Source organism: Mobula birostris, chromosome 7, assembly GCF_030028105.1.
Source record: "Mobula birostris isolate sMobBir1 chromosome 7, sMobBir1.hap1, whole genome shotgun sequence".
Lineage (NCBI taxonomy): Eukaryota > Metazoa > Chordata > Chondrichthyes > Myliobatiformes > Myliobatidae > Mobula > Mobula birostris.
In genome coordinates this window covers 157,530,321-157,554,741 of record NC_092376.1, presented here as the reverse complement: position 1 = coordinate 157,554,741, position 24,421 = coordinate 157,530,321, and the positions used below count along the sequence as shown (strand labels likewise).

The window sequence follows — 24,421 nt, the reverse complement described above, 5'->3', positions numbered from 1 at the left end:
TGGCCTCTGGTCCTCTGGCTCTGCTTCACCCATTTCTATTTCCATGTCTCCTGCCTCCTGTCTGGGATATTCTCCTAGCAGGTTGTCCTTAGGGGCCATCTTTCTGACATACTCATGGATGTTTCGCATTTCTTCCAGCACTGTTGCCTTGACACTTCCAAATCCCTGTCCTCCTTTATTCTGGTAGGTGTATAGTCACTTAACGTTGGACTTTGGGTGGAATTCCCCATGTATCGTTAGCAGTTTCTGGTCTTGATGTCAGCAGCTTCCAGTTTGTTCCTTGGCTGGCACACTATTGTGGCAAGATATCTGATGACTGATAGGGTGAATGTGTTGATGACCCTGATCTTGTTCCTCCCATTCAGCTGGCTTTTTGGGAACTGTCTCACTCTTTGGAGGTACTGGGATGTTGCAGCCTTCCTTGTGTCTTCATTGTGGCTTCCATGCACCCTGCAGAATCCCCAGGTGTTTGTAGCTGTCCTGTACATCTGGTATGTGGCCTTCAAGTAATTCAACTCCTTCAGTGTTGATGAGTTTGCCTCTTTTCATTACCATCCAGCTGCACTTGTAAACGTAACTTTGCTGGATCAAATAACGACAACACAAAAAGATCGTTATTTATCTTTTCACCTGTTTATTTCTTCGAGCTCAGCCGGCGAGTGAACTTAGACCCGACATCAGGGAGAGACCCTTTCTCATCTCCCCGGCGGTTCTACAAGTTCACTGCCCGATGTCAGAATTGTCAGAAGTCATAAGGCCACCGATACAAAAGAACAATCAGTTTGATAACCATTCCGGTCAAGTCAATGGATTATTGACACAGAGAAAATCAGTTTGATAACCATTCCGGTCAAGTCAATGGATTATTGACACAGAGAAAATCAGTTTGATAACTTTTCCGGCCAAGTCAATGGACTATTGGTACAAAAGTGCAATCAATTTGTTAGACACTCCAGCCACCTTAATTAAAGAAAAGAATGTCCAACCTGGTTTGCTGGAGCCACAACTTAATTACAAAGATAAGAACATCCATCAAATTTGTGCTTTAATTAAGAAAGGAATGTTCTGTCTAATTTCCATCAGGTACTGCTTTTTGTCAAAATCAAAAGGTGTGAAAAGCCCAGAGACATCTATGTAGCTCTGGGCGAACTTTAATCATCATAAAGAAGGCAGCTGTGAGACATTATTCAAACACACTGCAGTCACAGACATAGTCAGTACTTAATTCATTGTTTACAGGAATCTGAGAATCCCCCATTCCCTTAAACTTTATCACACTTTTCCAGTCCAAATGATGTCCTCATGTCTCTGCTGTACACCCTTGTCAGGTGGGTTAGTGAGTCAATGTCTCTTTCATATCTGGCATACAGCTTGATGTCATCCATGTGCAGGAGATCTTGAGGTGGGGCTTGGTGGGTGGCAGATACTTCCCAGGGGTCATCACGTGGGCACCCCTGCCCCTTTTTTAGATGTTTCATTAATTTAAGCCTACTACATCTCCAGAGGGCTGAACAGTGCGACCCGATGTCCCAGGTGCACCCCCTTCACATCTGGCCACCCATGGGTCACTTTAGGGCCCAGATGCAGTCACTCCTCTTCATCCATAACCAGTGGCTGTTTCGCTCGGCTACTTCCGCGAGTTCTTTTACAGCTTGTCACTGGCCCTGGCCTCGGACTCCCAATCCCTTCAGCAACCTGACGTGAAGTAGCCACAAATCCTCTGCAGCCAACCTCTACGGTGAAAATCTGCACTTTCCATCCACACAGCTTAGCATCTGTGGTCAGCTGAGCGTATCTCACGTTTCCACTCATGCGCCTCGCAGACTGCATCGTCACAGGGCCCGGTGAGCTCTGAGATTACTACAGCCTTCAGGCTGCTGGACCTCAAAATCAAATCTGGTCTGAGGGTGGTAGTGGTTATCTCCGGGGGAAATATTAGCCTTTTGTCAAGATCAACAGCCATGTTGCAGTCATAGCAGGCTCCAGTATGCCTGACACCAATGGTGTCACTGAGGGTGGCACTGTCTGCCATTGTTGGACAAAGGAGATAGTGGTTCTTCCAGTCATATGGGGCTTAGAGTTGTTATTCAGCCTTGGGTGACAAACATCTGAGGACCTGGTTGTGCCTCCATGTGTATCTTCCTTGAGTGAGGCTTACTTTGCAAGATGAGAGGACATGCTTGAGGTTTGCACAGAGTGGGCAAGATGGGTCTTCACCGAGCCACTGGTCCAGATTTTTTGGGAGTTGGGAGAACATCATGTACAGCTCATACAAGGAAGCTAATCTTTCTTCCTTCCTTTTCCCACAAGTCTTTCCAGCTGAATTTTCTTTTCGCAATGTTTTCTCATCTTGTCTTTTTTTGCCTGAGACACTGCTCTTGTGTACCTCATCTGCTGCTCCTGTTGCTGTACTCCCTCCACCACCATAGCTCACCGTTGCTCTTGTGTTGTCACCTTTTGCCAAATGGACCTATTTGATCCTGTGTCAAGGTTCCCTCTTCCAGATTGCGTGTCTGCAAACCTGAGTGCTGCTTTTGCCTGTGGTACTGACTCTGCTGGACACCACTTTCTCCCTGTTAAGGTCCTGGGTGCCGTATCCTGGACAATACTGTCAGGAGATTCTGAGAAAGTCATCTCATGTCTCACCTTGGACACCTGAAGTCTCCAGTCAGCCCGTGACAGGCAACTCCAGAGCTCCTTTGCTATAGAGGTAGATGTTACTTAGTGATCTTCGTAGGCCCATCCACTTCTCAGTGAAGGAACTAACTGTCCTCTCCAGCTTTTCAACATGAGTGATAGGGACTTCATATAGAGTCAGTGGCCACAACACCTGAGGGAGCAATCCAAACTGAAGGCACCAGAGCTTGAGGTTTCCTGGCAACAAGGTCTTATCAATGACTTTAAGCCCTTTCGTGATTTCTTCTCTCAGCAGTTTCACTTGACCTGTATCACTGAAGTTTACATCATACCAATACCCCAAGCTTTTAACTGGCATTTCTGACACATTAGGAATTACTTTCCCATCCACATGAAACTTGTAGCTGACCAGCCTTCCCTTGACTATAGAAATGCTCCTAAACTTCTTCGTTTTAATTGTCGTTCAGGCCCATTTGATGCTTGAATGGAGTTTCTCAAGCAACCGTTTGGTACATGGGATGGTAGTTGTCAGGATGTTTAGGTATCCGTTAGTCTCATGAGACCATGGATTTGCGCCTTGGAAGGTTTCCAGGTGCAGGCCTGGGCAAGGTTGTATGGAAGACCAGCAGGTGCCCATGCTGCAAGTCTCCCCTCTCCACACCACTGATGTTGTCCAAGGGAAGGGCATTAGGACCCATGCAGCTTGGCACTGGTGTTGTCGCAGAGCAATGTGTGGTTAAGTGCCTTGCTCAAGGACACACATGCTGCCTCAGCCAAGGCTCGAACTAGTGACCTTCAAATCACTAGATGAACGCCCTAACCACTTGGCCATGCGCCAACACAGGATGTTTAAATCATTAATAAATGCTCGGATTGGTGGTAGGCATAGTCCTGACTTCAGTCATTCTCCTACTATGCATTTAGAAGCTCTAATGATTACTTCCATTGCCATGGTAAAGGCTAGCGGAGAGATGGTGCATCCTGCCAAAATGCCTATCTCCACAGGCTGCCAGGCTGTGTTATACTCTGCGGTTATCAGTGAGACCTGGAGATCTTGAAAGAAGGCTTTGACCAGGGTTGTAACACATTCTAGTACACGGAGAATTCAAATGAAGAGCATAAGAGGTTATGTGAGCTTATTTCCCAAAGGCACTGGCTAGGTGGAAGAACGAGACATGGTGGTCTCTTCTTTCCCTTTGAGCAGTTTGTATTTGATGCCAAATTATACTTGTGTGTTCCAAGCAGCCAGAGAAACCCGGCATCCCTGCCTTCTGCAGATGTGTGTCGATGAAGTTGTTTTCTCCAGGTAAGCAGACAACCTTTGTGCTATGACACCAAAAAATATTTTCCCTTCAACATTTAATAGATTTATTTGCTGAAACTGTCCGCTTTCTGAGGAATCCTTTTCTTCAGGAATTAGAATTCCTTCTGCCTGCCGCCAAGTTTATTCCTCCAGACCAGCTTCATCTGTTTCCATAAGAAGTTCAGGACTCTTGGTGCACTTTTGTAAAGTTTGTACGGAACTCCATCTGATCGTGGCACTGAAATAGCCCTCGCTCATTTTACTACTTTTATTATCTCGCTATATCTGGGGGGACTGATGTCAAACTGCTGATGTGGAGGGTGGATGGGTGGCATATCTGAAGGTATTGAGATGTGTTCGGCTGTCAGGCTGTCTGAGTATGACAGCTTTAGATGATCTTCCAGCTCTTCCTTTGACATCTTAGGAGTTCTATTCTTCTGCTTTGTGAAAATGCTTTTCATGAACTTGTAGTGGTCCTAATATAATCGTGTCCGAGTGTGTGCTTTCCTCTTTCTTCAAGGCCTGAGGTTTTCTGCCCTCCTTAGAGTCAACAGATGTGCCTTTGGTCCTACCTGTAGAATGTTAATTCCTTCTTTCCTCTATGGTTGATTTTTCACCACAGTTTCTTCAGTTGCCATCTCTCCTTAATGAAGCCACCTATCTCCTTTTGTCGTCTTGATTTGTGCTGTACATGAAGCTTTGTCTTAATTTTTTCCCTCATTCCAAGTTTTTCTGCTCCGTAGTGGTATATGAGGTTCCCCATCCTCTCAATTCTCTTCTCGACTGTGCTCTTTAGACCACTGAGGAGTCTGCATAGATCCTCGTTGATCATTGCCCACTCTTTCTTGTTACAGGTTTTCAGCCATTTCACGCATGGCTTTTTACTTGCAGCTTCTTTTCTACTGACTGGCCTTGTCTTTCCTGTGACCAGTGGTCTTCAGTGCTGATGTACACTTCTGAGACTGCGCCTGGGTTAGTGATGCTCTGCGGACTTTGGGTTCCATCCTGCCTTTGAACTTCATTTGACTTGCTCGATCTTTCCCTCAAGAAATACTGGTCGATGCAAGGTCCCAGTCTTGTCCCCTTCAAGCACTTCATCCGGCTTTGGTGTATCTTCAAGCCCCTAGCTGATGTTACTTTAGACCAGTCACAGATGCAACTCTGGAGTGTGCTTCCTGCTGATGTCACTGACTCAATTACTATACTGCCTATGTTTCTCAGTCAAAGTCATGCCATGTTCTGTTACTGAAATATCCATCCTTGAGTCATCTTGTGCCCCTTGCTCTCACTGACTCTGGGAGTATCTTTCTTTTTGTGGTTCTTGTAGCCATCAGTGGTTGATGCCTGTATGCTATTTAGGCAAAAGAAGACTGCTGCCATGGGTAGCTCGTCCATGGTAACCCCAATGGGGTGTTTCCCTCCTGTCACCTGTCTTTCCAAGATGTCACCAGGACTTTGTCAGCTGCTCTTTCACAGCAGTCACTGGTGAATCAGATTTATATTTGAGCTCATAGGACTAGATGTTTCAATCTCTTTGATAAGCAGATCCTAACTTGGATCATTGTTAGGAGCAGGCATTGCATGTCAAATGTACAATTAAAATTGTTCTTAATATGTGTATAGAATTCTGTCAGAACCCAGGTTGAGATTGTCAAAGCCTGTTATACTTCCTACTTTAAATCACTTTTAAGGGACAGTGGTTTGATCAAGCTGCATTATATAACTTCCTTTTTTTTCTTTTTTTTTCCTTTTCTTTTTCTTCCCCCTCCCCACAAAAAAGCCAACAGAAATAAAGCAAAACTCATAATTTCTTACCCTTACCATTGAATGAAATATCTGTTTGGATTTTTTCCCTCAGGGGACCTTATTAAAAGCTTTAACACTTTCTTTTGTTTTTTAAAAATTTTCTCTTGAATTGCAAATCAGCCATAATTTGAAATTAATTTATTTGAAATTATTTTGAAATTAATTTATAAGAGATTGCAGTCTTAATTAAAAGTAAAAGTTCGACATGCTTTTTCAAAAGAAAAATCTAAGTTTTCTGATCAACGTACAAAGGAAGGGAGTCCAGGATATCAAACAGTTTGAAAATCTAACTTCTATTACAGTGGATTTCAAAGTTGGAGCCAATGTAAAATAACTGAGTGAGCCAGTCACTTTTTTATTTATTATTAAAATTGGATATTGTTAAAGTGGTTCATCATAAACCACTGAGGTACAGCTTTAATAATTTTATATAGAATTATTAAATTTGATTGTTAACCCTTCATCCTTATTGTAAGGTTACTTTCAGTTTCTAGGTTTTGGTTACCCTCACATGAAAGCTGTGGTAGGCATTGTTCAACTTATCACAATGCAGCATAATAATACCCTTGGTTACTATTGCACTCTACTTGTGTATTGCAGCAGTAAAATCAATAAAATGAACCATACCTTCAATATTGATTTATTTTTAAGAAAACACAGTGATCCTTAGTGATTTTTTGGGGGAGGGGCAAAAATTGTTATCATTGTGATGTCATTTCACTAAAAGGGGTTTTTCACATGCAATGTTTCTCATGTGAAAAAGTACAAAGTGTGCTCCCAGGGATTTTTCATTTAACTCACCAACCAAAAACCTTTTTATTGTATGGCATAAAAATTCTATTTGAAATCAAAGTAAGAATGGATAGAAAATCAGATTTAAGATTGCTGTTTGCAACTCAGGATTTGCTATTTCGTATCAGTGGATTCTTTTAACTTGTCCAATTCCCCAGAATCTAAATGTCCTCCAGGGATAAGGAAGAGCAAGAGGATGAGCTGCTGGCTCTCGCCAGCATTTATGGCGAGAATGAATTTCTACATGCAGAATCTTCTCAGGGTGGAGAAATAATCATCTGTTTGGAATTACCAGCAAACTTCAAAATACTTTTTTGTGGTAAGTTGAACAGTCGGTTAATGTTTTAAAAATCTGTATGTTGCACAGGTAGAGAAAACACAACAAATGCTCAACAGCTTTATTCCTGGGATGGCAAGTTTATTGTATGATGAAAGACTAAGCAGACAGAGCCTTTTCCCCCCTTGAGTTTAGAAGAATGATCACATTAATCAAATACTTATGGAAGTTCACATAAGTCTTATGGAAGTACTTTGCTTTGCTGTGGTGTCTAGGAAGCAGCCATGCAGGACAGAGCTGAGAAGAAATTTTATCAACGACTAGGTGGTGAATCTTTCGAAACTGAGGGCAGTAGAGGGTCAAACACTGAATATATTCACAACAGATCAATACAATTTTAGGTATCAACAGAGTCAAGGGATTTGGGTTTGTGTAGGAAAGTGGCACTGAGGTAAGTGATCAGCTAACATCGAATTGATAGTAGACATAAGGGTCTGACTGATCCATTCCTGCAATTTCTTATGCTCTTAAAAGATGGTTTATCAAACTTAAAGCATCAGTCATCCACTAACATTTTATTTCTTTACCCAGGTGATGAGAAGCAGAATAAGAAGGATCAGATTGAATATGTTGTTTCGTTTCTGCCCCCTATTCTGTTGAATTTTGAATTTCCACCAGATTATCCATCATGTTCACCTCCTAAATATACCTTGAGTTGCAAGTGGCTTTCCCGAGTTCAGGTTTGTCTCATTCTTCTTTCCTAAAATGTTGTATTTTTTATTTCACACACATTTTGTGATGAAATATAGTTAGAAGTACAACTTTTGTAAAAACAAATCTCAAAATGTTTATTCCAATGCTTTGTTGGATATTAATAGAGTCAAGCAACACAGAAATAGGTTCTTCAGCTAATCTCACTTTCAGCACTTGGTTTATTGTGTATTATGTCTTGGCAGCTTAAGTGCCATTCAATTTGGATGCCTTTTAATTGTGTAAGTACTTGGCTCTACCAGCTTCGCAGGCAAAATGCTCTAGTGATGTTCAAGTTATATTATTGAATATGTTATAAAAGTATATAACTGAAATGGCATTTGGTTATGTTGAACCTTGAACTTATGAAACCATAAAAATGAGTTAATCTTACTTTTTAATTATGTGCCAGTAATACATATTCCAATATATACAGTGAAAAGTAATGTAATTTTAGACTATAAGTCCATAAGACATAGGAACAGAATTGGGCCATCTGGCCCACTGAGTCTGCTCTGCCATTCAATCATGGGTGATCCTTTCTTTTTCTCCTCCTGAACCCCAGTTCCTGTCCTTCTCCCCATAATATTTGATGTGATGTCTAATCAAGAACCTATCAATCTCTGCCTTAAATACACCCACTGACCACATCTACTCTGTCTGTGCCTTTCAACATTCGAAAGGTTTCAATGAGATTCCCCCCTCATCCTTTTGAATTCCAGCGAATACAGACCCAGAGCCATCAAACGTTCCTTGTATAATAACCCTTTCAATCCTGAAGTTATCCTTGTGACCCCCCTCTGGACCCTCTCCAATGCCAGCACATCTTTTTGAAGATGAGAGGCCCAAAACTGTACACAATACTCAAGGTGAGGCCTCACCAGTGCCTTATAAAGCTTCAGCATCACATCCTTGCTCTTGTATTCTAGACCTCTTGAAATGAATGCTAACATGGCATTTGTCTTCCTCTCCACCAACTCGACCTGCAAATTAACCTTCAGGGTGTTCTGCACAAGGACTCCCAAGTCCCTTTGCATCTCAGATTTTTGGATTTTATCCCCATTTAGAAAATAGTTCGCACATTTATTTCTACTACCAAAGTACATGAGCATGCATTTTTCAACATTGTAATTCATTTGCCACTTTCTTGCCCATTCTCCTGATCTGTCTAAGTCCTTCTACATCCTACCTGTTTCCTCAACACTACCTGCCCCTCCAGCAATGTTCATATCATCTGCAAACTTGGCAACAAAGGCATCTATTCCATCATCTAAATCAATTATATACAGCATAAAAAGAAGTGGCCCCATCACCGACCCTTGCGGAACACCACTAGCCACTGGCAGCCAACCAGAAAAGGATCCTTTTATTCCCACTCGCTGCCTCCTACCAATCAGCGAATACTCTGTACTTTTATTTAGTTCTCAGAGCTCTGTTGACACCACTGATAGGCGCCGTACAATGGACAATGCCCATGAAGCTCTCTTTTTAAATAATCACCACCTACCTGCGAGAAACACCTTTTCTTTGTAGAGCTCTGTAGGCCCCCGTTTTATTCATATGTTATGTGCCATGTCTTATAGAGGGTGGTCATGGTCCTTCCATGATCATGATTGTTATTGGCAAATTTTTCTACATAATTGGTTTGCCATTGCCTTCTTCTGGTGACCTCAGCCATTATCAATACTCTTCGGAGATTGAGTGCCTGGCATTAGTGGTCACATAACCAGGACTTGTGATGTGCACCGGCTGCTCATATGACCATTCACCACCTGCTCCTGTGGCTTCACCTGACCCTGGTCGGGTGGCTAAGCAAGTGCTACACCTTGCCCAAGAGTGACCTGCAAGCTAGTGGAGGAGGGGTCTTACACCTCCTTTGCTAGAGAGGTCTCTCCAATCCACCACTCAAATGTAATTTAACTCCATTTTATCTGTTAGATAAATTCATGGTCAGATATCTTGGTTAATATCTTCTTTACAAAAGCACCGCCGAATTCTTATGTTAATTGGAGAGGTATGAACTCCTAATTCTTTGAACATTCAAACTTTTATTTTTTTTCTTTGATTTTCACGTACAACTAGCTTGCATGGTAGGGGAGTCTAGGACAAAAAGGCATGACTTCAGGACTGAAGGACGTCTATTTAGAACAGAGATGCAGAGAAATTACTTTAGTCAGAGAGTGGTAAATCTGTGGAATTTGTTGCCACGAGCGGCTGTGGAGGCTGAGTCATTGGGTGCATTTAAGGCAGAGATGGATAGGTTCTTGATTAGCCAGGGCATCAAAGGGTATGGGGAGAAGGCAGGGGAGTGGGGATGACTGGAAGAATTGGATCAACCCATGATTGAATGGTGGAGCAGACTCGATGGGCCGAATGGCCTACTTCAGCTCCTGTATCTTATGGTCTTATCTTAAGTCATCAGTGGTTTACACATTAGGCATATTAACATAAAATTAAAAAGGAAATTTTAGAAATACTTAGTAGGTCAGGCAAGGTCTCTAGTGAAAAACAGTTAACGTTTCAAGTTGATTAAAGATGCTCCCTGAGCTAATGAATGTTTCCAGTATTTTATTTTTATCTTTGTTTTACGGGTTATAAATTTTATAATGCCTTTTGTGCCTTAGCATTTTACATCATATGTGTTCTATGAAGTATTGTTTTGTGGGATTATGAAATTGATATAATCTATGGGTTTGAGAATTAATCTATGACATGACTGGAAAAAGATACTTGCAAGTGGATTGGGTGGATGCAATACAAAAATTTTTTCTATAAATCTGCTTGTGTTTTTTGAAGAAACTCCATTGGTAGGAAATCAATGATATACTTTCATTGTCTTTAGTTTTGAATGCATGCTATAAGGGAATTGACAGTTCCCTTATGGACATATTCTTAATTAATCACTAAAGCCCTGGAGATCAAGATTTACCTTCTAATACTTACTGATTTTTTTTCAATCTGTTACAATTAATCCTTGGAAATGGAGGGAAATATTAACATTGATTTCTGCTGCTGACTGTTTTTAGTAATTTCTGTCAGACATTAGTAATTATGGAATTATTTTCATCTGTAATAACTTCTTGTTTCCATTAGGAACAAGTGGGCAATGTTGAACTGAACTATGCTGTTCAATTTAGTCCGATTATTAATCAATAGCTCGGAAGGAGAAAAGAGTTGTAGAAATAAGTGGAAGACAATATTTTTATGTCAAGTTCAAAGTTAATTATCATTCAACCATACATGAATGTAGTCAAAGGCTGCAGTATTCCTGTGGGGCCAAGTGCAAAACATATTAGCAACAGCAGACAGCACACTGCTCATACAACATATGGTTACGATAGCAGAAAAACATACAGTCAGAAAGAAAAAAAATATATAGCCCAAGTCTCTGAGTAGCATGGCCTGTAGATTGATGGTAAATGGACCTGATCCAGCTTGTTCTTCTGCTGACCAGAGGGCAGCACCATTGGGCCAGCCCCCAATCCAGTACAGACTTCAGCATGCCCAGGGAGGCCTCTGCTCTCTCCCACAGCATCTCCAGCATCTCCTCCCCTGGGCGGCTGAAACAGGCGACTCCACGGCATGAGGGCCTAGTCCTCACCACAACTGAGGCAACGCAGATTCCCAGCCCTCAAACTGGACTTGTCGTATTCTACATTACTAACGTTCAATAGAGTCTTGAGATCACAATAAAAATGTCCAAGGCAATCGCTCACACTGTGCACAACAATGGTATGCAACAAGTCTAGGCAACAACACAACAAATGTATGCAGTAAATCCAGTTCCATCTCACTGATGGACAGAACTGCAGTACTTCTTGTTCTTGGCATCCAGCAGTGCCTTGCAATTAATAAAAAAAAACTTAAAGGGTGAACAATTATACCGTTGATTGGACCTGGAGTGGCTGCTGCTTCCGAGCATACCACCATCTTACCGGAAGAGTCTGTGCCATAAATAACAATTACTTGTTAAGATAAAATTCCACTACAGTCACAATAGGGAACATAGATGTCGTACCATTTCTCTGGAAGAAGTTGGATTATTGGATGAAAGGGCAATATGTGGATATGGGAGCATTATTGTATTGCGAGATAACAATCAACAGGCTAGAATGTGGCACAAGTCATTGGCCAAACAGCTTTCAGATAATTTGCACGATTCCACAAACAGGCTGACATGTCACAGAATACTTTAAAAAAATATTTCCATTCTCCTTGTAGCATTTTGGAGTCAATGTTGGTGCAAATGTTGCTGTACTTCATTGTAATTCTAATAGTTCTGTACTTTAGTTCATGTGTTGTTTAATAACTGGGTTACTTGTTTCCACACAGCTCTCTGCACTTTGTACTTACTTGGATAAAATTTGGAATGACAATGGCAATTGTGTTGTGCTATTTTCATGGGTGCAATTCTTAAAAGAAGAGACTCTCTCCTTTTTACAAATTGAGTCACCTTTACGAATACAAAGAAACATTAAAGCAACATCTGATTGCATTTTCTCAACTGATAAGAAAAAAGAGCTTGGATTGCTGGACAAAGCAGAGTCTCCCCTTGATCCTAGGGCTATTCAGGATGTGGCATCATGGGCTAGTGTTTTACGTGAAATCTTGGACTTTGATCAGAAGCAGCAACAGCAAGTTTTCAATAACAAGGTGTTCACCTGCAGTGTATGCTTTTCTGAAAAGCTTGGCACTGACTGCATGTACTTTAAGGAGTGTCAACATGTGTACTGTAAAGCCTGTTTGAAAGAATATTTTGAGATTCAGATCCATGATGGGAACGTCCAGTGCCTTAACTGTCCGGAACCAAAGTGTACTTCAATTGCTACACCAGCCCAAGTAAGAGTTTTTAATCATTGATATCTTGATATTTATTTTGCATATTAACAACAGTAGAATGGAAGTGACCTGATTGTTACTCCCTTAATTTAAAGAACAGAGCGTAGATGTTCAGCAAAGCAGTCTCCCAGTCCGGTGCTCCCGATGTGGCCTTTTATATATTGGCGAGACCCGACGCAGACTGGGAGACCGCTTTGCTGAACATCTACGCTCTGTCCGCCAGAGAAAGCAGGGTCTCCCAGTGGCCACACATTTTAATTCCACATCCCATTCCCATTCTGACATGTCTATCCACGGCCTCCTTTACTGTAAAGATGAAGCCACACTCAGGTTGGAGGAACAACACCTTATATTCCGTCTGGGTAGCCTCCAACCTGATGGCATGAACATCGACTTCTCTAACTTCCGCTAATGCCCCACCTCCCCCTCGTACCCCATCTGTTACTTATTTTTATACACACATTCTTTCTCTCACTCTCCTTTTTCTCCCTCTGTCCCTCTGAATATACCCCTTGCCCATCCTCTGGGTTCCCCCCCCCCCCCGTCTTTCTTCCCGGACCTCCTGTCCCATGATCCTCTCGTATCTCTTTTGCCTATCACCTGTCCAGCTCTTGGCTCCATCCCTCCCCCTCCTGTCTTCTCCTATCATTTTGGATCTCCCCCTCGCCCTCCAACTTTCAAATCCCTTACTCACTCTTCCTTCAGTTAGTCCTGACGAAGGGTCTTGGCCTGAAACGTTGACTGCACCTCTTCCTAGAGATGCTGCCTGGCCTGCTGCGTTCACCAGCAACTTTTATGTGTGTTGCTTGAATTTCCAGCATCTGCAGAATTCCTGTTGTCAGTGCCATAATAGTATCAGTCTTCCCCAGGATAATTTCTGCAGCCTTTCATTGTCTTTGCTTATTTTCTCCTTAATTTTTCCATGACATTGAAAACAATTTTCCAGTTATCGAAAGGAATAGAGACTATGTTTTGGGCCGAGTTCCTTCACCAGGACTGGAAAAGAATGGAGAAGAAGCCAGAATGAGGTGGGGAGAGGTGAGAGAGTACAAACTAGAAGGTGATGGGTGAAGCCAGGTGAAGAAAAAGTTAGATGGGTGGGGGAGGTGGGGATGAATTAAGAAGCTGGGTGTTGATAGGTGGAAAAGATAAAAGGCTGAAGGAGGAGGAATCTAATAAGAAGAGAGTGAACCATGGGAGAAAGGGGAGGAGGAGGGGCACCAGAGGGAGGTGATAGGCAGGTGAGGAGAAGGAAAGAGGTAAGAGGGTACCAAATGGGGAGTAGAAGAAGAGAGAAGGGGGGAGGAGACAGACTTGCTTTTATATGCATGCTTTAACATTATTTTCACTACAATCCTTAACATTTTGTGGTCAGTAAACCACTTTGGAATATGTACCAGAGTAATATAGGAAATACTATAGAGCAGCCAGTTTGTGCACTCTTTTTGACAGCGGCATGATAATGACTGATGATCCTATTTTAGTGATGTGGACAGAGGGTACATGTTGGTCAGAAATACTGGGAAAACCCATCCTACACTGAAAACTAACTCATTTTATGTCCACCTTGGGCAGCAGATGGACTCTTGTTTTAAAGTCAAAGCCAATAGATGGCACGTCTCACAATTCAGAGCTACAGTGTCACGCCTGAATATGGAGCCTGCTGGCCTGCAGCTGGGACTGCCAGCCATTAAGCCACAGCAGTCACTACATGTAACTTTTAAGATGTAGGGAGAGTGGAAGGAAAGAGATATTAAACAAAAAGAGGGTGGAAGTGCAATGGCAAATGGGAGGACAGAAACAAAAGATGCATGCTGTGAGATGCAAATGGAAACAGTGGTTTTTATCTTAAATTGCTAAACACAGTTCTGAGACCAGAAGGCTAAAAGCTTTCTCAGAAAGATGAAGGGCCCACTTGCAGTATACATAACAGCAAAGAAAATGAGTTTAACGCCCAGATCAAAATTGTTGGGTGCAATGTTATGGGCATCACAGAGATGTGGCAAAAGAGGATAAGAGCTGGGGGCTAAAACTAGAAGGATATGCATCCTATTGAAAAGACAGCCAACAGTGAGATGGATGGCTCTGTTGGTAAAAAATGAAATTAAGTAAATAGCAAAGAGCGATATAGGGTCAAGTGACGTAGAATCTTTGTGTGTAGAAAGGTAAAAAGTTCTTGATGAGAGTTATGTACAGGCCTTTGAGTAGTAGTCAGGATGTGAGCATAAAATACTCCAGGAGATAGGACAGGCATATAAGGAAGGGCAATGTTATGATCATGGTGGACTAACTTTTAAGGACTCTCCAACTCATGTTCTTGATGTTTATTGTTTATTTATTATTATTTTCTTTCCTTTTTGTATTTGCACAGCTTGTTGTCTTTTGCACATTGCTTGTCTGTTGTGTAGTTTTTCATCGATTCTATTGTGTTTTTTTTCTATTTACAATGAATGGCTGCAAGAAAATCAATCTCTGAGTACATGTTCTTTGATGATAAATTTGCTTTGAACTTCAAACTTTGACTTTAATATGCAGATAGACTGGGAAAATCAGGTTGGTAGAGGAGGACTATATGAAAAGGAATTTGTGAAATGTCTACAAGGTTGCTGTTTGGAGAAACTTGTGGTAAGCCCACTAGAGAACAAGCCATTCTGGATTTGGTGATGTGTAATGAGGCAAACTTGATCAGGGACCTTAAGGTGTAGGAATCTTTAGGAGGCAGTGACCATAATGTGAAAGAGAAGCTGAAGTTAAATGTAATGGTATTACAACTGAGTAAAAATAACTACGGAGGCATGAGGGAGGAGGTGGCCAGAGTTGATTGGAAGGGATACTACCAGGGAAAACACTGGGGCAGCAATGTCAGAAGTTTCTGTGAGTGATTTGGGGAAACATGGCAGAATTTCATCTCGAGGATGAAGAATCATACTAAGGATACAATAAGGCAACCCATGGCTGCTGAGGAAAGTTGGGGACAGTCTAAAAGCAAATGAGAAGACACACAATATGGCAAAGATGATTGAGAGCCATTTAAAAGTCAATAAAGCAAGGGTTCCCAACCTTTTTTATACCATGGACCAGTGCTATTAAGCAAGGGGCTCATGGACCCCAGGTTGGGAACCCCTGCAGTAAAGAACAACTGACTATAAGGGGGGAGAAGAAGATGAAATATGAGAGGAAACCAGTCAATAATCCAAAATTCTTTTTAGGTGCGCCAAGGGTAAGAGAGGCGAGAATAGACATTGGACCAGTTGGAAATGAAGCTGAGGAAGTAACAATAGAGAACAGAGTAAAGGAGGAACTGAGCAAGGACCTTCCATCAATATTTACAGTAGAAGAGCCGCTAATTGGCAGAAATTCAAGAGAGGTGAGAATAGTGGCCATTTCCTAGGCGAAGGTGTTGGTGAAGCTGAAAGGCCATGGTTATCTCATTGATCCCTTAGTATGCTGCTGCTTCCTTGGGATGAAATTCGACTGAGTCTCCTGAATTACTCCCAGAAACCTTGCCATTTGCTGCTCTTCCATCATTCTGGCTAGGTTTCCCTTCCATTCAACTCTGGCGGGCTTCTCCCTCATACCTCTGTAATTAACTTTAATCAAGTGTAATTTCTCTCTCACACCCTCGCTCTCTGTCTCGCATCCTTTCCACCCTGCGCCCATCCCCACTCTCATCACCCCCTTTGCACCCCCCCACCCTCCTACCTCCTTGTTCTTGGCTGCAGTGGGAGAGAGCAGTTATATTAAATGAATCCTTCAAATTTACACTTTTTTTTGTCATGTTACATTTACAATGCATGTTTGTTAAGAAGGTACAAAAAATTGCATCTTTATAGGTCAAAGATCTTGTTGATGAGGAGATGTTTGCACGGTATGATCACCTTCTCCTTAAGTCTTCATTAGACCTCATGGCAGATGTGGTGTATTGTCCTCGTAGCGTTTGTAGGTCAGTCGTATTGCTTGAACCTGGGAGTACCATGGGTCTCTGTCCAGGATGTCGTCATGCCTTTTGTGCACTATGTGAAATGGCTTACCATGGAATTTCTCCTTGTAAGTTAAAAGCAGGTAAGAAAATGTTCTCACTTGGCTTTTTTAAAGAATAGTTATAATTACCTCTGGTTCCATTGCAGATAGATACGGATTTTGAAATGTTTTCATAGGCAGGTAGTGTTATGGTTTGAAGTGTATTCCGGTTGGTGTCAGCCAGAAAAAGGAAGTGCCCTGAGTTTGCACTCCTGCACACTATTTTTTTTAGTTTCCATTGTACTTTACCTTGCTTTCACAGAAGAGAAGGTTCTGAGGGAAGGGTTAGTTGTAGTAGGTGCAGAAGATTACAGGGCGAAGTCTTGACCTTTTTATAAAAAAAATGAAGTTAAACTTAAAAATAAAAGAACTGAAAAGTACTAGAAATTTAAGATCTTTACATAACACCCTTCAGTTACCCAGTTTTGCAACTATAACATGAAGAATTTCTGCCAACTATGGGTAATGGAATTTATATATGGAAAAAAGTTGATTCGAATTTCAGGAGTAGTAAGGTTTACTGGGCTTCAGTATGGTTGGTGAAAATTGCAGTCTCTTGAAAACCAAATATGGTATTTTTTATTTGGAGTTATTATTTTTATGAAAATCCATATGAACTTATACGTTTTGCAAATATTTTGTTGAATTGGCTATAATGGGTAGATAAAAACAGCTGGGAGTGAAGAGTTCTTATCAAAAGTTTTAACGAACATCAGATTCAGTGTGACAATTAACCCTTTCAAAATCTGTGCATACATCTATATTCCAGCTACAATACAACTTTATGCTTCCAAAGCTGGGCTTTCTAGTTACAAGAATTTACCACAAATGCAAGTAGTTAATTTGTGACACTGGAAGAAAAGAATATTTACATTTCTACATAAGTATCTACCAAGAGATTACCTGTAAATGACTAGACGTTGTTTTGGTTTTGAGAGTAGTCAGTTCACAAATAATGCTTGGAACTTCCCTAAGTTTCGAAAATTTCTATCGAAACCCAGTTACATAACTGGTGTTTTCCATGAGATGTTTTAGAATTTTTGATTAGAAAATATTCCCGAATCTCCTTAGCAGTAGCACCCTGTTGGTTTTAAGGTTAAAATTTAATAGCTTTTCAGTAAGAAGGTCCAGCTCATTGCTGAGTGTCTAACTTTAAACTATGCTGAAAATCTGAACTGCAGATAATGTGTTAGAATGACATAGCATGTTTCAAATCAGCAAGCTTTCATCAGAGCATAACTTGCTCTTGAAATTCCTTTTGACATGTAGGCAGAAACTCTAATACTCTGTTTACTGTCTACTTTTAATGCAGTAAAGTCTGAGCAGTAGGAAAATCACATCAACAACAGGATCACTAAATGCCACCATCTAAATCTAACACCAGGATCAATAAAAATTAGGCTAAAACAATTTAGCAATTGAATCTCACTCTCATTCACATTTGTTGGATTATCAAGATATTCAAGGAAAGAAATTTTATTTGCTCTTCATATTTAGTCTTTTTTGGTGTCTTCAGAGAAACTTGCTGAGTTGCGGGATGAGTATTTGGAATCAGATGAATCTGGGAAGAAGCTACTGGAAAAGACTTATGGCCGTCGAATGATTGAAAAAGCAGTGGAAGAGTTGTGTAGCCAGGAATGGCTTGATGAAAACTCTAAGCCTTGTCCCCGCTGTGGTACAAACATACAGGTTAGTTGATCAGCCTAAATGCTCATATTGGATTTTCTTGTTACATACGGAGGTAGTTACTTTACTGGATTTTTATTTTTCCTTTATATTGTAAAAGCATTTTTCAGCATCTTAAACAAACCCTTAGTTTTTTGAAGAATTAGTGTGTTAATGGTAATTTTTGCAGTGTCTTTTTGATGATAGTGCCGTATTTGCATCTGAAAATCCAGTGGTTTAATTTTAATTTTCTATTTCAAGAGTTCATTGTTTTGAATTAAGGTAGTTTTTTATATATAATTTTTAAAGATTTTTCAATAAAGGGTCATTAATGTAAAAGCATATTAGCTTTTGTTGACTTCTCTGGACATGTTGCCTGATGATGAATATTTCCAGTATTTTCTGTTTTTATTCTAGATTCCCACCATTTACAGATTTTTCTTCTAACAGAAAATATAGGACTATCTAATTTCAACTTAAATGAGTGAATACTGAAATAAATTGAACAAATCAAGTTATTTTCATTATTTTAAAATGAACAATTTTTGGTCATGGTTATGAATACATTTTTAGAATTTTCCAGAGATACATTATCTTGCCAAGCCTTGTAACATTCGTGCATTAGCTATTCAAAAACATGAGAAATATCCCAAGAATTTTTTTCATTCCTTTGAACTGTTTGATGTAAAGTTAAAATTGGAAACATGCCTCACAGTGAAGCATGATTTGCATCACTCATTAGTAGTTCATTTGGAAAAATATTTAAAGCATTTTTGAAGTACAGTGGATTCCATTTAATTGGTTCATCGGTTATTTGGGGCAGCCTCGTTTTTGGGACAACTCTTAAAGAACAAAAATTAATTGAGAATATATCCGGGTTTTCTTCATTTATTTGAAACATTCTGTAACTTAATTGGAACAGAATGTTGTTGCTAAATGGTTTCTAACTAGCGTCAGTCACGTGAACTTTTGTGGCCATTAGGCACTACATCGTGATTAGAGCGAAAAGTTTTTAAATGTCGTCATTTTCATTAGTTTGTGTTCAAAAAGCAGTGTTTTTTGTCACTGATAGTTGGTGAGAAATAAGCAGTAAGACTGTTTAGAATTATTTTGCACACCCCAGTTTCAAGCATTCTATCTTGGAGATGCCAGAAATAGCTGGGAGGGAAAATGAAAAGATTTCACTACTTCAACAAGTTAGGAACTATGAAGAATTTGAAGGTATTGACAATTGTCTTGAATGTTACAATGAAAATAAAGATTTGGAAGATACAATCGTCAAAAACATTGTATGAAGGCAGCCCATTATCTGCACTAGTTTTATTCATAAGGTTAATTTTATTATCAAAGTACACCCAGAGAAGAAGAATTTCAAGTTATACCTTATACCTTATATTAATTTACAGTCATTCAAAAGAACACAGCCGTGTGTTGGTTGTCCGTCATATCTGACAATGTGCAGGAGAGTTTTTAAAGTAGAAAAGCCATTGTACTAGGACAATTCCACTCTGTTGACATTGGATGTCCGGGTCCAGTGGTATGAGTATTCATCACAAACTGGGGTCTTCCTTTGTTGCATTGGATAACCATGACTTCAGTGCCTTGTCATGCCCTTTGCTCTCTACAAACCATTGCAGAACCGCCTTCTTGGCCGTTAGATCTCACTGTTGGTCTCGTCTGCCCAGTCCGCTGGAGCTGACTTCAAATGCTAGAACAAGCATATCCCTATTTCACCAGAGAACGCTACTGCCGGCTATCCTCACCTGGCTAACTATGCCTGTCAAAGCAGTGTACCTGAGCAAGGCCACTTTCACATGTAAACAGCTACTTGAAGCCACAGGTGAGAGCTGAGTGTGCCGTGGGGACCAAAGGCGTGTGAGCTGACCTGGAATGGACATGACAAGTACCTTCATCAGAGGTGCTACCCCTCCTGGACATCCCGTACAGAGCAGAGTGCACTGGATCAGTTCCACCATTGATAACTATTAGGAACTAATATACAGTTTGAAAGTACTGTAGTAGCATTGGCAGTGTTCTAATTTATTTTGCATTTCATTTAAATACATAATTTGTTACTCAGTTAAATGGTAGCTTGCCTTTTTAACTACTTCCATGAAACTTCAACTAATTGGCAGCCACTTAAGTGGGTAGAAATATGCTGGTCCCAATGAACTGGAATCCACCATACTTTAATGCCTTTAAAGTTTAGTGACAGCCTGGGATACTAACTAAAAGCAACTTCCTGCTCAAGGTTTGCATGCTGCTTCAATAAACGTCATATTATTAGTGCTTCAAGACATTAGACTCTGGTGCTCTGTGCCATGCCATCTACAAAATATTTGCTTAAAATGTAAATCTCCAGTCAAGAACTCATCAATGGCATTATAGTATTTTTATTGTTTGGGTTGTCACTGGATGTTACAGTAAAATGTGGTTTGTGTGTCTTTTCAGAAGATGAATGGATGTAATAAGATGACTTGTGGTGGCTGTAAACACTACTTCTGTTGGCTTTGCCAATGCCCATTATCAAGAGTAAATCCATATGGACATTTCCGTGATCCCTCCTCACCGTGTTTCAATGCGTGAGTTTCTTTCTTATTAATCAAATAAGGCTTTCATGGTATTCCAGTAACTTGCATTGTTAACTATTGACTGATTTGCTTAGAAGCTCTGGATTTGTATTGATCACATAATCCTGAAAACTTCAGGTTCTATAAGTCTCCTGTAGATGTGCTGGTATGAAAATATTTAGAAATAAGTCAGTGATAAAGTATCAGCAAATCTCTGGCTTTGGATATAGTTAATGTTTCAATAACAGCATTTTGCCATGAGGATTTTAGTATATTCTATTTTGGAATATGTATAGCATTGAGCAAGGGAAATGCATGGATACACTTTGGGAAAGGGTTAGGTGGGGATGTAAATATCCTAAGGTAAAGGAAATATTCTGGGAGAAGAAGATGTGAGCACAGATAATGATCTGAAATTGGAGTGTGGTTGACAACATTCGTATTTAGGAAGCCATGTACAAAGAGCATCCAAAGAGAAGGGTAAATACAGTGCTGTACGTATATAATATAGGGTGCCAAAACTTTTCCATGATATTGTAGTTTCATATATTACACTGTACTGCTGCTGCTGCAAAAAAGTTTTATGATATGTGAGTGACGATAAACCTGATTTTGATATGGGTCTCGTTTGTGGACTGAGATTGGGAAGGAGGTCGGGAGAGGGGAATCATGGTTGGGAAAACAGGAAGGGAGAGGGCAGGGAGCAGGAAGCACCAGAGAGGCATTCTGTAATGATCAATAAACCAATTGTTTGGAATCAAGTGACCTTCTCTGTACCTACCCCCTCCACCCCTGTCCTACATCCTTCATACGGCACTCCACTCTCACCATTTCCAATATCCTTTGCTCCCACCAGTTTTACAAACTCCATGTTGACAAATACAGTACTATGCAAAAGTTTTAGGCACCCTAACTACATATATATATGTGCCGAAGACTTTTGTGCAGTACTGTAGACACTGATATTTCTATAAGTAGACCAACCAGGACAGTGGAAAAACTATCATTATTGGAAATGTATTATGAAGGACAAGGACAGGAATAATATTTAGCAACTTTTGTATGTAGAATAATATCTTATGACCTTCCAACTTAAAGATGTGGACTCAGAAGCACTCAGCAAGAGGGACAGAACAAATGACACCATATAGACCAGGGAAGCTACAAAAAGGATAAAAACTTGCCAGATTTTTTTTGTGGTTTAAATCAAAGTTCAACACAATTCTTAACAGAAAACAGCCTTTTAGTTGTGAAAGCAGAAGTGAAAATCTTTAAATGTTATTAGCAAAAGTGACACCACCTTATTATATGTTCACTGGAGAGAGGGATTAACACACTATTATATGGATGAGAACAAGAAGCAGTTAACGACCAGGAAATCTTCCCACTCCTGGATTATAATGAACATTTAGGTGGCTAAAAAATGATGGGAGCTAAAGCTAGACTGAAGATCTATAAATGGATGGATAATAATGTCTGAAGAACTGGAAATTTTCCATCAGACATACAGTATTTGGAAATGATTCAGTGTTGATATAGTTTGAGCTGATAAATTTTTCCGGAAACTAGTCATATTTTTTGTACCAACTGCTGATTCAAAAGATCCCCTATAGATTCTGCTTCATAAACAAAACACTCCAGACAACTTGCCTTGTACTCTGACTTTGTTTCACAATGAAACATTATTAAAAATTGTTCACTTCTAGGTAACTTGCAATAATCTGTATGACACCTAAGTACATCTCCTGGCCATGCTCTAAAAATATTAACCTGTATATACTCTGCCACAATACAGAATTCCTAGTTTGGGCTGCAGTGTATTTAAAATAAAAACATATTTATGTAGCATCTTTTGCAACTTAGGGATTCTGAAAGTACATTGCAACATTATAGTATCTTAGCAGAGTAATTACCTTTGCAAGATAAGAAATGCAGCAGGCAGTTTGCACAGAGCAAACTCCCACAACAGCAGTGAGATCATGACTGGGTAACCGGTACTAATCAAGGTAGTTGAAGGATAAGCAGAACACTCCCTCTCTCCTCAAGAAAGGAACTTCTACAGCCACCTGAGAACACAGAATGGACTCCTTCTAAATGATGCTCCTGCCAGCTACTTTGGTACAGTTCTGGAGTGCCATTCCAAACTTTCTGCTGAGCACCCTGCTGTGGTATAACACTCACAGCCTTTTAGCCCTCAGGAGTAAGTGCTGCCTACTGAACCATAGCTGACACTAACTAATGGCATGTATGTTAGTTTTCATGAGTGGACATTTTGTGTATATATAACTTTTCTTTTTAATTTGTAGGCTTTTCCAAGGTATTGAGGTAGAAGATGAATTCCTGAGTGATGAAGATGATGACATTTTTTAGCTGTTTTCTGCAGTTGGCAAGGATTCATCGTTACACAAAGCTGATATGTTAAGCATTTGTAGCTGGCAAGAAACTGTTCATCTAAACCAGTTGTGGTCAAAAAAATCCCTCATATTAACATTTGCTTTTAGAATACACTGCTGGCTCACAGTTTAAGTTATTAATAGATTTATTTTCAGCTTTCAAACATGTATCTCTCGAGCAGAAATCCGAAGGAAAAAGGCACATAAATTTAAGGCTAAAATCATGTTTCACTTAACATTGGACAGCATTATGTGGAAAATAGTTGATGGAGTTGAAAACCATTGTCATTGGGATGATTTGCTGTTGAGAAATAGTAAGTTCACTATTCAATTTTAAATATAAAAAAGCTGGGTTTTCCACTGCACTAACAGCACCGCCACTTCCTCAAAAAAAAATCTAAGAAAATCATAACTCTTTCCTCAATACCCAGAGCTTTTGCAGACTTGCTGTTGTGGCTTTAGGCTTTTTGACTAGGACATTGACGTGAAAGCATTATCTTGAAAAGAGGTTTAATCATGAGGTTTTGTGAGCTAACCTTGGCTAAGAAATTGGGTTTTGAAATGCAGTTCAAATTACAGAATAAATTGTGTGGTGGCCTTTCATTTATACGTACACAGTTTTGATTTCAGAGCAGCAGAAAAATTTAATCTAGTCCTGATGTTTTTATGTTTCACTTATTGCAGGTTACTATGATGGTTTGCAGGGAGTTGAGAGAAAAAAAAACACCATTAAAACTTTGTACCTTGAAATAAAATGCCTGATGGTTATAATAAAAAAAATGATTGTCTTTGGTCTATATTTCCTTCAATGCCTGAGTCAATACTTATCACCTATTGCAAAACATAGCAACTCTCAATTTTTAACTATTTAGAAGCTGCTCCTCTACAAGTTGACCAGAGCCACAATTAACTGTGTTAAACAAGAAGAAAATGATGCAGTATTTTTGTTATTTTTCCTTTCCCTTTCAATCCTTTCCCCATTAAGAAAGTTGGAATTTTCTTACCTCAGTATTAGAAATCATTTCACTTTTGGAATATCTCAGCACCATTTATATAACACATTCCTCCTTTATCCTGTAAGTTTTCACTGAATCCAATGGTGCTAACTGACTTGAGTAACATGTATTCAAATATCATGAAAAATAAATCTCTGAAGTTCAAGAAATAATGAAATAACATATTTTGGTGACCTGTTAAACCTGCCTTCTGGGCAATGCTTAATATGTTGTATTTATATCACAGAAAAGTACAGCACAAAAACTGCTTCGGCCCATCTAGTCTGTGCCAGACCATTTAAATTGCCTGCTTTTATCGACCTGCATCGGAACCATAGCCCTCCATAGCCCTACCATTCATGTACCAATCCAAA

The 24,421-nt window shown here is 40.0% G+C and overlaps 1 protein-coding gene across 3 annotated transcripts in view; it reads left to right on the top strand.

Annotated features, from left to right (window-relative positions):
• Positions 1-23,820, top strand: part of rnf14 (ring finger protein 14) — a 32,421-nt gene extending 8,601 nt beyond the window's left edge. For 2 of the 3 annotated variants that reach the window (XM_072263990.1, XM_072263989.1), the window contains exons 2-8: positions 6,697-6,857; positions 7,407-7,555; positions 11,898-12,404; positions 16,238-16,466; positions 17,941-18,113; positions 20,541-20,671; positions 22,966-23,458. In XM_072263990.1, coding sequence (XP_072120091.1) covers positions 6,704-6,857; positions 7,407-7,555; positions 11,898-12,404; positions 16,238-16,466; positions 17,941-18,113; positions 20,541-20,671; positions 22,966-23,029 — 1,407 coding nt within the window. In that variant the 5' untranslated portion in view covers positions 6,697-6,703 and the 3' untranslated portion in view covers positions 23,030-23,458. Of the gene's footprint in view, positions 1-6,696; positions 6,858-7,406; positions 7,556-11,897; positions 12,405-16,237; positions 16,467-17,940; positions 18,114-20,540; positions 20,672-22,965; positions 23,459-23,736 lie in introns of those variants that run through there. The other variant, XR_011886654.1, reaches the window with a different exon arrangement.
• Positions 23,821-24,421: the final 601 nt, after the last annotated feature.